The 14,701-nt window shown below is 34.4% G+C and overlaps 1 protein-coding gene across 2 annotated transcripts in view; it reads left to right on the forward strand.

Annotated features, from left to right (window-relative positions):
• Positions 1-14,701, forward strand: part of mahj (LisH and WD40 domain-containing protein mahjong) — a 490,280-nt gene that overhangs the window by 254,740 nt on the left and 220,839 nt on the right. For both annotated transcript variants that reach the window (XM_090400879.1, XM_090400880.1), the window contains exons 19-21: positions 181-300; positions 780-851; positions 3,225-3,306. In XM_090400879.1, coding sequence (XP_090257005.1) covers positions 181-300; positions 780-851; positions 3,225-3,306 — 274 coding nt within the window. The remainder of the gene's footprint in view (positions 1-180; positions 301-779; positions 852-3,224; positions 3,307-14,701) is intronic.

The following is a 14,701-nucleotide window of genomic DNA, read 5'->3' on the forward strand; positions in this document are numbered from 1 at the left end:
TGCTCGCATACTTTTGTCCAAACTCAAGGAGGTGCTGAATCATCTGTGTGCTGGAAAATTGGTGGTCTATCTCCATTATACTTTTTGATTATCATTTGATGTTACACAATTAAAAATATCATGTGGCAGAAGTTTTAATTTTTATACAAATATGTTAATCATGTTTATTTTGTTTATCAGTTAGGGGGAAATGTAGGTCGTGTTATGGGCAGTGCTACTAAAAAGAAATCAACAATGCGAAGTGGAGAGGACTTGCTAAGCAAAATGTGGAATTGTGTCCGGTCAAGCAATGGCATCATGGTATGTCCTTCAACTGACTAGATGGAATTTTTCTTAAATTTAGAATGGTCTTTGTTAAAATTATCTTTTGATATTTTGTTAATATAATAATTGTTATTAGCTTAATTTGCTGTTAATCATAGAGCATATTTTTCCAATTTAAATTAAATCATTAATCTTAATTATAAACCATAGAAACTGATATAACATTTTTTTTTCAAAAAAAAAAAAAATATATATATATATTTATATCACTTCTACCAGTTTAACACTGCTACTTGATTGCTGTTGATCTCTTTGAATTTCTAACAAAATATTAAAATTCAAGCATATCTATATTGAAATAAAAACAGTAAATAATAATTTCGATTTCTGAAATATTTTATGCTGCTTCTCCCATTTAAAGCATATCCATGTTTTGGCTTTGCTCTGTACATTATATTTGTTTTTATAAAACTAGTTATTTTACTTCATAAGTAATTGTAGTGTTATTTTTGCAGATTCTTTTAAATCTTCTTACAGTCAAGACACCAATCACTGATGCTGATTCTATTCGAGCACTTGCTTGTAAGGTAAGGTTTAAAAAAAATTATCTATAGTTGCAGTTTATATACAGAGTAAAACTTTTTTAACTTGGTAAGGACTATTGTAAATTAGAATGTTGAAGTATTGTAAATCAGAATCTGTATGATTCTGATTTGCTTGCACAATCCCCAGTTGTGCAAGCAGTGCTCGATGGATGGGCCAATTTGTAATCGGGCATAGTTAATAGCTGTTCAGGGGTAAAGTAAGGCTTTGAGCAAAAAAGGTATCTTAATTTTTTGGATGCTGAGGAGGCAATTGTGGTAATGTGTTTATGCCAAGAGAGTTTTAATGTCAAGGTAATCCCAAGGAGAGAAGATAGAAATCCCATCTTGCCTGGAAATTTGGGTGTTGTCAAAGGTAAGGCTGGGATAATATCATTCTTTTTTTGTGAGAAATAAGGCAGAACTGTGTTTTGCAGGTGTTGAAATTGACAAGGAAATCTGAGACCCATCAAAGAATGGTTTGAAGACCAGATTGATCAGAATTTAGGTTGTGAGTTGCGGTGGTTTGTTTGGTGCAAGATTTGTCAAATGAGAAGGTGGAATATAGTGTACTGTCATCTGCAGAACTGTGTTTCAGATTGGTGGTCAACTGGAGCAGTTCATTAATGCACAGAAGAAACAGGGTGGATGAAAGGACAGAATCTTGTGGGATCCCAGCATTAGTTGCATACAAGATAGGCAACCATCACATGCAATGTGTGTCCAGTGATAAAACTGGTGACCCAGTTGCAGAAGTCATGGGACAGGCTGAATGATGGAAGCTTACTTAATAGACTGTTATGCCAGACCTGGTTAAAAGCCTTGTAGATATCTAGTGCAACCACTTGAGGATTTGCCAAACATTTCCATGGTGCTTATCCAGAGATGTGTGGATGAACAAATCTACTGTTGAACAGCATTATTAATCGAGTTCTTTCACAATAGCAAAGAAGGTGTCTTTTGGTAATTCTCTCCATTACTTTAAAGAGGACTGAGGTGAAAGAAATTGGGATATAGTTTGGTTGTATGGATTTGTCACCCTTCTTAGAAATAGGGTGGACGTGGGCAAATTTCCAGGGCACAAGTAAGGTGGATGCTGATGGCATAAGAGAGCATAAAGAAGCAGCATAGAATAGGAGTCAACTTTGGAGCACAAATTTTCAGGACAATTGGAGGAATGTCATCAGGCTTAGGTGATGTTTTGTATCTAATTTGGGTAGGATTTTTCTGATCACTTCCTGGTGTAATATCAGAGGAGGCATAGAGTGTTGAGCGTTTGGAATGATTGGGGAACATTTACTAAAATCATCTATGCAGGCATTTGAGGAAAAGTGTGATGCCTGGAGATTGGCTTTCTCTGTGAGTGATAATGCAATAGACCCATCTGGGTACATAAGCGGTGGGAACAGTGTTGGACAAAAATTGTGGTCAACTGCTTTGACTACAATTTTTCTCCAACACTGCAGTTGTTGAAATTGACAAAGAAATCCGAGACCCATTGAAGAAATTGAAGAATGGTCATTACAATCCTCAATGTAAGTTTCCCGCTTTTTGGCTCTTTGGAAATCAGTTTTTGACGCATTGAGGATTTGCTTGTAGCTGTTTTAGGCTTTGGTGTAACTGGTGAGAGAAGGTGGAGTTCTTGATTATAGCCAGTTCAGAGAGATTTTCAGTCAAAGTAGATTGTGATGAGATTCTAAGTTGAATGCTGTCTGGCATTGTGTATCAGAGCAGATGTATGCATAAACACCATCATTGATCGAAAGGGGTTGATGAGTGTACATTTGGGGAAGTTCAGATGTGCAGTACCTAGAGAGTCTGAAATTTGAGTTAGAAAAAGCAGACGAGTTTTGCAGACTGGAGACACTGTTGAGGTTGGAGCAGAGATTATGTATATTGTAAAGTGGATCTGAAAGTCTCTTTGGGAGTTTATTGTTGACCGAGCGAGTCATATACATTCCCTATGCAGTGTTTGTTTTTTGTTTTTCAGGTTGACTGTTAACAACACTTGATTTCTAAAATTTCTCTTTTGCATTTTGAAGTGCCATGTTTCGTTGCCGATTTCTCATTTTCTTCCAGATCATCTTGTTCACACTGAGTGTAATAGCAGAACTGTGTATAGTAGAACAATAGTAAAATTTGTTTATTTTTTTTAAATGGAAGCACTTAATAAAGAAAATGATAGGAGCAGATGGAGATTCGTTCAGTGTGTAAAAGTTTAAAGCCATAATTTTTATAATTCTTAAAAAATATTCTTAGAATGCATATCATGAAATTCTTGATGATTTGTAATTTTCTTAATTTTAGTCTGTGTTAACAAATATTGATAGAAATAAAAAAAAAAAAAAAATCGGAAAAATATTCACTTTACCTTTACAGTCTCTCTGTGGATTTACACGATGTGAGACAGTTAAACAGATCATTAGCAAGCTACCTCTCTTTACTAGTGGTCAGCTCCAAGGTAAGGCCATCTAAATATAATCTAATGACTATTTTTATGTTATCATTTGTATGAGAATGGTAGATATATTTTTTTTGTCTTGACCTTTTATGTGGTTTTTCAATCTGATTCAAACAAAGTAATTTGTCAGAGCAATTGCACTTAAGTGTGAAATATCTTTTTATTATTATTATTTTAGGTACCAGGTATAACCAGTTGTTGAATTGTATCGTGTTCCATTTGCTTGTAATTATCATATAGAATTTGGAGTGATACCTGTTGATGTGTGTGAAGGAGAATTGTAAGATAATAATAATACTTCATTTTAAAAATTTTATGGAATTTACAACCGTGTTAAAAAAAACTTTTTTTATTATCCTGACGTTTCGATCTTCACATCAAGATCATCATCTGGAGCGTACATAAATATACAGGACAAGCTGAGTTACATCATTAACTGTAAGCTAGAGAAACAATGATTTGATTACATGTTATTCTACTGGCATAATCTCTGGTGGAAAAAAAATAAAATAAAATAAAAAATAAATTTTTACATCAAGCTAAATTCTATTTTTACAATGACAGGAATAAACATTCTTTTAGATGGTTTTCTTTCAGAAACAATTGGTGTCCTATTTTTAGTACTGCAATTCTTATTTTTGATTTACAATACTGGATTTTCTACAGTCCTGTTTATAGTTCTTGGTGAGGAAGGTCGAATATATACCTTCCATATGTTTGGGATTTTTAAACCATCATTGTTGTTCAGATTGGGGTGGTTGCTGATAATCTCACAGGCTTCCTTGAATTTCCGTTCATACCATGTTCTAGTGTGATGTAGACAGCTGGTGGTTTTCCAGTCAATTCTGTGTAAGGTATTCAGGGCATGATCAGAAAGGCCAGCTTCACCATAATTATTATATTTAATGTGTCGTTTATGTTCTTTTTGTCTAATAGGAATAGTGCGTCCTGTTTCTCCTATATATGGTATGGTGCAAGTACAATAAATCCAGTATACTCCAGGGTGAGCTAGTGGAGGGAGTGGGTCTTTGGATGAGTTGCGTAAGCTTTTTAATTTTGCAGGAGGTTTAAAGGTGGCTTTGAGGTTGTACTTTTGTAGTACTCTGTTTATTTTGTCTGATATTCCTTTAATGTAGGGAATGGTTATAGTTTTACTGTAGTCTGGTTTGTCTTTGTTTTTTATTGTGGTTTTGTAGAGAATTTTGTTTATAGTGTTTTGGCTGTATCCGTTTTTTTTTTTGTAAGTTATTACTGATAATTTTAAATTCGTCTTTCAGTGCCTGTTCACTGGAACAAATCGCCTGAGCTCTGTTTTTTAGTGTGTTGATGACACCTAGTTTTTGTGTTGGGCGGTGGTAGGAGTTTCTGTGTATATTGTCCCATATGTGTCTGTTTTCAGTCAACAGTGAAGGAAAGATTGCCCGAGGGAAGACCTATCCATTACTTGCTGTTTAAGCGATTCTAAACTGCAAAATATTCCATCCGTTCTTTGATTGTTATCTCCTTTGGAACTTCATCTCCACATTCCATTTGTTCGTTGTCTTCATTTGCGCGTTTTGTTCAATTTCAAGAAGATCATTATTACTGAAATCTTTTGAGTTTGAATCCAATAATTCTTTAACATCTTCTGCATCAACACCATCAAAACCAAAGTCTTCACCAATTGCAATGATTTCTTCAACCATGTTGTTCAAGGATTTTGAAAACCACCTAAGTCATTAGCACATTCTGGCAAAAGGTTTTTCCAAACAGCTCTCATGCAGCTAAAAGACACTTGCTCCCACGAGTCATGAATGTTATCAATTTGCATGTTTAATGTTAAAATGTTTCCAAAATTCTTGTAGCGTAATCACATTTTCTCCCATTGTTATTTCTACTGCCTTTGAGAATGTCTTTTTAAGAAAATAGGCTTTGAAAGTTGCAATGAAGCCCATGTGCATGGGTTGTAGCAGTCATGTCGTATTTGGTAGAAAAAATAAAATTTTTACATCACACAGATCATTAAGAGAATTTGGATGACCAGGTGCATATCTAAACGCAAAGTTCTGCTGTATTTTTTAAATACACCAGAACAGTTGGAGTTTGTAATATAGCCACTCTTAATGCTTAATGGGAGGAATGACATCATCTGCTTACAACTTTCTTTCTCTTGCCAAGAAACACTCCTTGAGGCGTGCATGTTTTTGCGTGGTGAATTTAAAGGCGTATTAATCAAAACTCTTGCCGCATATATCAAGCAATTGTCGCAATTAATTTCGCTGCATTAATCAAATCCCCCGTTAAGCAAATGATACCTGTACATTCTAAAGAAAATATCCATTTGTTTGTTTTCTTCTATAAAACAGATCAAACCAGGATCATGTGAGCACCCATGATTAACAGATATAATACAGTGAGTCCATATCGTTATTTGCTTTATTGGTAATTGTAAACAAACTAATTGATCTTTATTAACCAATATTTGACTAGAAAGACTCAAATATGGTGTCAAAAGCTTTTGTGACTGCATTGCATAATTCAAAAGGTCAGAGAGTCAAGTTCTGGATAATTTAAGAGTTTCTCGTAGTCTCCATCTTAAAACAATGTGATAATTACAGAGGACTTTCCTTATAGTGGTGCTCCAGGTAAGATTTATGCAAACACACTTGAAAATATGCTAAGAAATATTGAAGAAGAGAAACAAAAACAACTTATAGAAGAACAAGTGGGTTCATGCCAAATAGAGACAGGATCAGATTTTCACCTTAACAGAAATAGTTGAGAAATCATAGAAATATAGCAAGGATCTGTATTTAAGTTTTGTAGGTTTGGAAAAGACATATGAGTCAAGAGAAAACACTACAAATATATGGTATAAACAGGAATGATATGAAGAAATACATAGCTTATGTTTAAGTTGCAAGTCAGCATTTGGAATCGGAGATACAGGAAAGATGGTTTGATGTAAAATCAGGCACAATGCCATCTTCTTACTCCCTTAATTTTCTTCAGTACTCATATCTGTCATCTCCAGTTTTTGATTAACTTTTTTTTCCCTCCACCAAACTCTCAAATCCGTTGTTATAAAATTGCTTTGAAAGCAGTCTTTTGTACTACTCTATTCAACTGACTCTCTACCTTTTTAGCTTTGTTTATGCTGTTATTTCCATATTTAATGTGCCATCTTCATTTAAAGTTTTGGCTGGATAACTGAAATGTTTATTTGTTCTATAGGTTGTGTGTTCAAAGTTTGCTTCCACGTTTCTGCTTGTTTTCATATTTTTTGGCTTTTTCAATGCTAAATTTTATACCATATTTCTTCTTTCAGTTCTAACTGCTAACTTACAAATGGACCATGCATTGTATAATGTCCTCCTTATCCCCATATTACTAGAGCATTTTGAACAGCTTTTCTCTTGGTATCCTTTTGGAGAGCCAGATCACCCATAATTTCTCAAATATTTCCATTTTCATAAAGGGTACTACGAAAAGTCTATTTCAGTCATGGTGGCTTAGTTTTCTGAGTGGATAGCCCTTCTGCTCTCCAACCAGTAAATCATGGATTTTAATCATACTGCAGGTATCTAAGAGTCTTTATATAGGTTTTGCTATTCATTGTGAGACCACCACTACTGCCCTGCTTGAGCAAGGTCTGAAATGGCTTAAACAAATTCTTTGTTTAATCTCTATAGCAGGAGAACTGGATTAACTAACCTTTAGCCTGTCTGCCATATTAATATCTGATACTATTTACAACAGAATTCACATTTAAACAACAAATCATCCAGATCTGACCTCTGATCCCCTTAAAGTTTTACAGTTGACTGCAAAAACTTTTATACCTGCTTTTTTTGACTCTTCCACATTTCAAGTTTCTGATAGCTTTTTCTACCATGATTATTGATGTTGTACTCCTGATTGCATTTCTCTTGAATACTTTGATTCAACACTTTTTCAAAGTAATTATTGCAGACATATGGAATAATTATTCTTATCTTCGGTGATATTTTTAGTGATAGTTAGGGTTCATATATTTTTGAAAAAAAAATACGGGACACTTTCGGTTTGAATAAACCAACAAAAGTTTTTTGCTTTTCTTACTTACGAACATCAGCAAAGGGAAAAGAATTTAATTAATTATAGCAATCTTAAAATTGAACTTTAAACAATACTAAATCATTGATCTTTGCTTGTGATATACTTCTCAGATGACTGTATTTTCTCAAGTAAAGAATGATTATGTTTTACCAAGTTATGAAATTCCACACAGTCCTTATCGAAAAGCACTTTAACAATGAACATGGCTTTCAAAGTTTCTACAGATAACCTATTCTTTTCGTTTGTCCATAAGGAGTTCATCCAGGAAAACAGTCTTTCGATACTAGCATTTGTGCCAGGAATGCAGCAGAAGAACTCGACAATCTTTAAATTTATTAATTCATTTACTCCAGCACTGTTGAATAATTCATACCAAATTTCTCCTGTAGATTTTGCTTTAATTTCTTCTTTTTTCTCTGTAGTTGCCTTTTTCAAGATCATCACCTCATCAAACAGTTCAGTTTCATTGATTTTTGTGTTTGGGCAGACCACTTCAATACTTGTTACACTTTTCCAACTGAGACTGGCTTCTGGATTCTTCAATAAAATCCAAGACACTTTCAAAATTAAGATTGTCAGAAGACCATTCTTGGATGTATTCTATACAGGTGTTATAAAATTCATTTTTATAATTACGATAATTCTTCTCAATGATGAGTCCATCTTCAATTAATGCCTTCAGTAAGGACTGTTCTTTCCTTTTTGCAAAATCATTATCTCGTCTCTGCTGAAGTTTCTCTAAGAGGCTTTCAATAATGAATTTTGCTTCAGCAAGAGTGACTTTCTCACCTTCAATTGCACAAATTGTTGCATGAAACATTTCAGATCGGCATTCTAGAAATGTGTCTATTAGCTCTGAAACTGGATTACTAAAGAAGTTTTTTAGAAACAATGGTGGTTTATCAAGTGAAAAAACATATGATTTGAGAACTTCGTACATCTCATTCATCCTTTTGAGAGCAGGGTACAGAGACAACCATCACGTTTTTGAGCGCCCTAACACTGTCTTGTACTCAGTATTTAAAAAGTCAAAAAACCTTTGAGTGTATGCACTCTAACAGTATAGATATAAAAATGCTGATATAATTTTTCAATGACAGCTTGAACGTCATGGGCAATGTATCAGCTGCACATTGTATAGCATTATTTGTGATATGGGATGAACAACCAACTCCTATCAATGTATGATTCAATTTTGATTTCAATTTATGAAAAACATTGTTCTTTCCTCTTCTGGAACTTCCACCAAAATTTGTATTAGTATTATCTGCTGACAAGGCAACAACTTTCTTTTCAATATTCCACTTTGTCACTAGTTTCCATACATATTCTGTAAGTTGGTCTGCAATTTCACACGGTAAATCTAAAACCTCTAGAACTATAGTTTTCATGGCCTCTTCTGGTATGAAGTATCGAACTAGAACTGGAACTATTTTCAAAGCACCATGGTTAGAACTGTCTATCATTATTGACACATAATTAGCTTTCTCGTGTTCGTTTCTGAAAACAGCCATTGCATAAGGTGCTAATACACTCGCAATTATAGCTTGCATCTTCTTTTGAATGCAAGTGAACTTTTTGTCATATAGTTTCCAGATTATTTTCAACATGCAGTCCATCGAACTGAAACTCTGGTTGTGTATGCATACATGATATGCAAATGTAGCTTCATCAGCTGCAAGATTTCTTTCCATTTCACCCATTGTTTTTTTAGAAAAATAATCTGACGCTTTACTACTTACACTTGCATTTTCTGCTAATTTGTGTCTCTTCGGCACATCTGCTAATTCAGACATCACGCAGATGTGCTGCGTGATGTCTGACCGACCGCCGTGTTGTATGCTGAATATTGCATTACATTGTGTACATTTCACTTTCTCGTCGACTTTGCCATCACAATTAAATGGTATAATAAAAGGGTATTCAGTCCTTAGCTTTTCTGTGAGAACACACTTTCTCTTCGGCATTTTAAAGGCATATAAAATAATAAAACTAATTATGTTTCATAACAGATCTGTGTCATATCAAATAAGCTGTGCTTAGTTATTACAATGTCCACTAGTTGCACTATTCTCGCACCATGTCAGTATTGTCAATTGATAAGACAATTTTATGATCAGTAACTCATATCGATTTCTTGGCAATTACATGTTTTATGTTTAAGAATGGGAATGTTAAAAACAAATCCACTAATTACGGGACAATTCTGCGTCCTGAAGAGTTTTATCGGGATGCCAGGACACAAACTCGTAATAAGGGACAATCCCATAAAATACAGGACATATACGAATCCTAGTGATAGTTCATGTCATCCTTATCTCATTCCTTTTACAGTACTGTTACCTTCAGTTCGTAGCTTCTTCAATAGCATCTAGACCATTTTGCCACCATTATATTACTTTCTATGTTTCCCATTGTTTTCTCGTGACTTTTGTTTACATATAGTTTAAAATTTTCTCTTTTTTTAATTTTAATTCTCTAAGTGCTCTTTCCAACTTAAAGGTCAGGAATTTTCATTATTTTTCAGAATTTTACTCCTCTTAATCAGTCACTTTTTCCCTTCCGATTTTGCCTCTGGGTCTTTAAGGTTTGTTTTTTGTTTTCAACTCTTTTGCTTTTTTTCTTTCTCCACTAATTTTTATATATATGGTTCTATGTATACCTCTGAAAGTTATATGCAACTTTGTTTTTAAACATTTGTGCATATTTTAGTTTTTAGTATGATACCACATTTTCATCCTGCTGTACTAAACTAATCGATCACTTCCTATTTTAAATCCCTTACATGCCCATTTATCTTGAAGTCAGTGTGAGACTTATTTTGTGTGCCCACTCTATATGAAATAATGTACATATTTATGTTGAAAAATGGTGTGTTAGCAATGACCATCATTCCTTTTTTCTTTGTCACCTCTACTCTCTTATGATTCAAAAAATTCCTCTGCTATTTAGAACCTGCTGCAGGACCTTAAGCAAAAATAAGTCTCATTGTTCAATTCCTCATTTTGAAACTGATCACATCACTGTATTTGAAATAGGCTATCATTTAAGAAGTTTATGTTGATCCCTATTAGCTACCCCTTTCTTTCTCTGATCACCATTGTATTGTGCATACTTAATGAATTGATCAAAAAGTTGTTTCAGCGATAAATTTAACAATTTTGTATGAGTCTATGCTGTATAGCTGAGAATTTATCTACCTTTTTTGTGTTTGAGATTATTGCATTATAATCTTGTATTTGAATAAATTCATTTATTTTATAGCCTAAATCTTGTCCTTCTATACCTACTTGCTAACTTATGAATAAGTTATATAAAATAGTCTAGAACAACAAGCAGGAAGAATATAAATTCTAGAAGAGCATGCCATTTGACATTCTTATGATGTCAAACAGACAAGATTGAGAAAGGGATTCCATAGGAAATTAGCCTAGAACACATTTCAGAATTGATTAAAAAAAAAAAAAAAACAATCATGGGTATTCAGAGAGTAGTTAATTGATTATCTGGTATTCTGGCAATTAAGTGTACATTCTGTGTTAGTTATTAGGTAATGATTTATCATTTCTAGTTATCCAGTGATCTAGTATGGATGCTTGGACATCGATTATCACTCATGTTGGTGTTTAGTATTTAAAGAACATCTAGAGATAAAATTACTAAATAAATTTATCCCATCCCATATTCCCTTTCATAGCCTGTCGCCTGCCAAGTAACTGGTTTCTGGAAACATGACACTGCTTATGATAGAGCAGTTAATCATCTCTGCATACCATGGCTCAAATTGTGTATGTTCTTCTGACCAGCATGCCCATTTTGCAAGAACAAAACCCTGCTACCTCCGTATGAAACTAGCTAATTCATCTTCAGTAGAAAAATACTGATAAAGATTCTTTGTATCCTAGATGGAATTTGAACCCAGATCTTTCAAGCCAATTATGAAACCAATTTTTTGGTCACTAAGTCATCCTCATGGGCACAAAGAAAGAAAGCTATATATGTGCTGCATGCAGGCACGCTAGCAGGAAGGCAAACATAGACTGAATATGAAAAGCAGAATCCTACAGTTCTAACTGTAGAATATCCTCTATGGGTGCAATGATGGAATCTTGTGCAAGGTCTCAAGATATTGATCTTCCAGATTTTAGGTAATGTGAGTCAGCCAGATTTGTTCAGATGTGGTGAATATTGTAATGCTGTGGCATATTCTAGAAATAATTTTTAATTTGTCTGCTCTCTTTCATATAAAAAGGAGGTTTTGTTCAGTTAGATCTGCTGATATTTGTATCCATAGCATGGTCTGCTACTTCAGAACATCTGTAGTGCTGGTAATGGACATAATTTCTGTATTCCTTCAGGTGGATATTGGCAGTTCTTCTTCTTTGTCCAAAATATGAAAGTTTGTAGGAGCAGGGTATCATCTCGACCCCAGGATGGTTGAGATGATGGAGAGAATCTTTTGGTGAGAAGATTAAGGTAATTAATTTTTAGTATAACTTGAAAGAGGTGTGTATATCCATACCTTTTAAGAACCCATATTTTTTCAGAAGTATCCCAGATGTAAAGAATGGCAGTGGATTTTTTGTAGGTATCCAGAAAGTTCGCCAAAAATAATTTATCAATGGAAAATTTAACGAAAGGCAATTTATTGAAAAAGCTGATTTACTCAAGTTCCAAAGGTATCCTTTGATAGATTGTTACATCACAAGCTAGTAATTAAATTGGAACAGATGGGTTGGATAGTAGATTAGCATACTGGATTAGAGAATAGCTGTCTAATAGATATCAGCAAGTTGAGTATGCAGGCACAATATCCCAGAAGAGGAAAGCCATTAGTGGTGTGCCCCAAGGGCGTGTTTGGTTGCCATTGCTGTTTAATTTGTATGTAAATGATATTGGGAGGGTCTTGAATTGTGATATACAATTATTTGCAGATGATTCAAAGTTGGGAAGAACTATGAGGAATACAATGGATGTAGCTCAAGTGGATTTGTATAAACTTTCTGAATGGACAAATGAATGGGGAAAGTTTAACATAGCAAAGTGTAAGGTTTTTAAAGTTTTGGAAGAACAAATGGGATGCAGAGTATAAAATTTGTGGGGCGATATCTTAGAGAAGATGGAGGAGATGAGGGGTGTTGGTGGATAAGACCTGAAATTTTGGAGACATTTTGCTAAAATTGTAAGGACAATACAGCTCGTAGCAATGATGAGAATGCTGACATGCAGTAGTCAGGATGTTACAATTCCATTATAAACACACCAGACAAAAAAATTATGGAATGCAAACTTTATTCCTTAACATGGATTTATATCACCACCTGCTTTAATTACAGCTTAAATTTTTTTTAGCATGTCAATATAACTCATCATCACATGTGTGTCAAGTTTATTCCACTCCATGCTTAAAACATCCCTTAATTCCACCAAATTTGCAGGCTTTTGATGTTTCTTCTTTACGGTCCTTTCTAACATGTCCCAGATATTTTCAGTAACATTCAGATCGGGTGTTCTGCAAACTAATTCAGTATAATTCTAGCCCGATGGACATGAAACATGAGAGTTATCATCTTGAAACTCCACAGGATCTGTGTCCCCCTGGTTCAAAAATGGGACAAATTGCAATACTTCATTATTTAAAAGTGTCAGATAATCCATGGATTTCATGCGATTGAACACCTCAATGAATGGGACAACTCCAGCACTTGAAATACAGCTCCAAAACATGACACTGCCACCTCCTTTCTGCACAACTCTTTGGACACATCATTCAGGGTTAAATACTTCTGGATAGTTGTTAACTTAGTATCCAGGCAACACGACTGAAAATGCCTAACTAATGCAATTCTCTCTCTGTAGTGTTCATTCTGAAACTGATTTACTGAGTCCAGCATTGTATTTTTGAAGCAGTACTTGATGAGTCTGGAAATGTTCAGCTGTTGCTAGTCATGCATGTAATCCTGATTTGTCATCATCGAGCTTCTGCCACAGTTGTTCTGCTTATGGTGATAGTTTCCATTCTTCTTCCACTGTATGGACACTACTGACTGTGGATTCAGACATTTCAACAAATTTTTCCACCTCTTGCAAGGAATGTCCATGTTCTTGGCCAAAAACAATAGCACCCTTTTGCCACCTCAGCAAGTCACCTTTATGACCCATGGTTGTACCTGTAAAAAATAATACAGAATGCTACAAATGCATTAAGCACAGACCTCAGACATCAACAATCATATTCCAGCAGTTTTACTCTACCTATATGTACGACTCTTTATGTTTATCAACTTTAAAATTATGTACGTTTCGATTAGCATTCCACAATTTTCTGTCTGGTATGCTTATAAAGATTTGATCAGACTACTGTGCACAGATTTGGTCACCAGGTTTTCAAAAGAATCAAGAGATGTTGGAAATGGTTCAGAGGTGATTGACTAAAGTGGTTTCTGGTCTCTGGTTTAGTATCAAGAGGGATTGAGGGAATGAAAATTGCCTAGTCTATTAGAGAGAAGGACAAGTGGGAGAGGGGACATGATCAAGACAAATAAGTTTGTAAGGGGGTTATTGATTGTGCTTGCATTTAAACAGATACAGTATATCGAAAGGAAATCTAGGTCAGTTTCACAAAAGGCAACTGCTTTTGTGAAATTTTATGTTAATCTAATTGACATTATTCAGAAGTGGGGAAATGGTAGTTTTTGAAATCTTTTATCTGCAAATTCATGATTTTTCTTCGATTACATTTCACATCAGGTGTTATTTTAGTTAATAGCAATGGACCTTTCACTTCTCTCATTTATTAATAGAAATGTGTGAATTTCAACCCAAATGTTATTGTTGAAAGGAAGGCTTATTGTTGAGATAGAAAAAAGTTGATTCGGTCGAAAGATATTTACGTGGTAGATGTTTACATATGGAAATACATTGAACTTGTGGTCAAATAATATAAAACCACGTCATCAACTCAAAAACAGAAAAATCAACTTTAAGAAACATCTCATCTAGAAAATAGAAAGCTACAAAAAATCTGGGTGTGATATATGAACCATTCCGTTTGTTTATTTGTTGATGTATATAAAAAAAAAAAACCTCCATTCTAAGCTTCTTTTCTACAAAACTACAGAAACTGAGAAGATAAAAATTCTACGACTCATTTAATAAAAAAACTTCTGAAAAAGGACTTCAGCAGCATTCTACTTTTATCTAGGCTGCCAAGAGCCTTTATCAGAGATTTTCACTTGAAGGTGAGTTACCCTCTCTCACATGGGGATGGATGGTTCTTTTCCTATCTGAAACTTGGTTTTTTCTTGCCGAAAAACAA

The sequence above is a fragment of the Typopeltis vanoorti genome, chromosome 11 (assembly GCF_054136105.1).
Source record: "Typopeltis vanoorti isolate ZY-2024b chromosome 11, IOZ_Tvanoo_1.0, whole genome shotgun sequence".
NCBI lineage: Eukaryota > Metazoa > Arthropoda > Arachnida > Uropygi > Thelyphonidae > Typopeltis > Typopeltis vanoorti.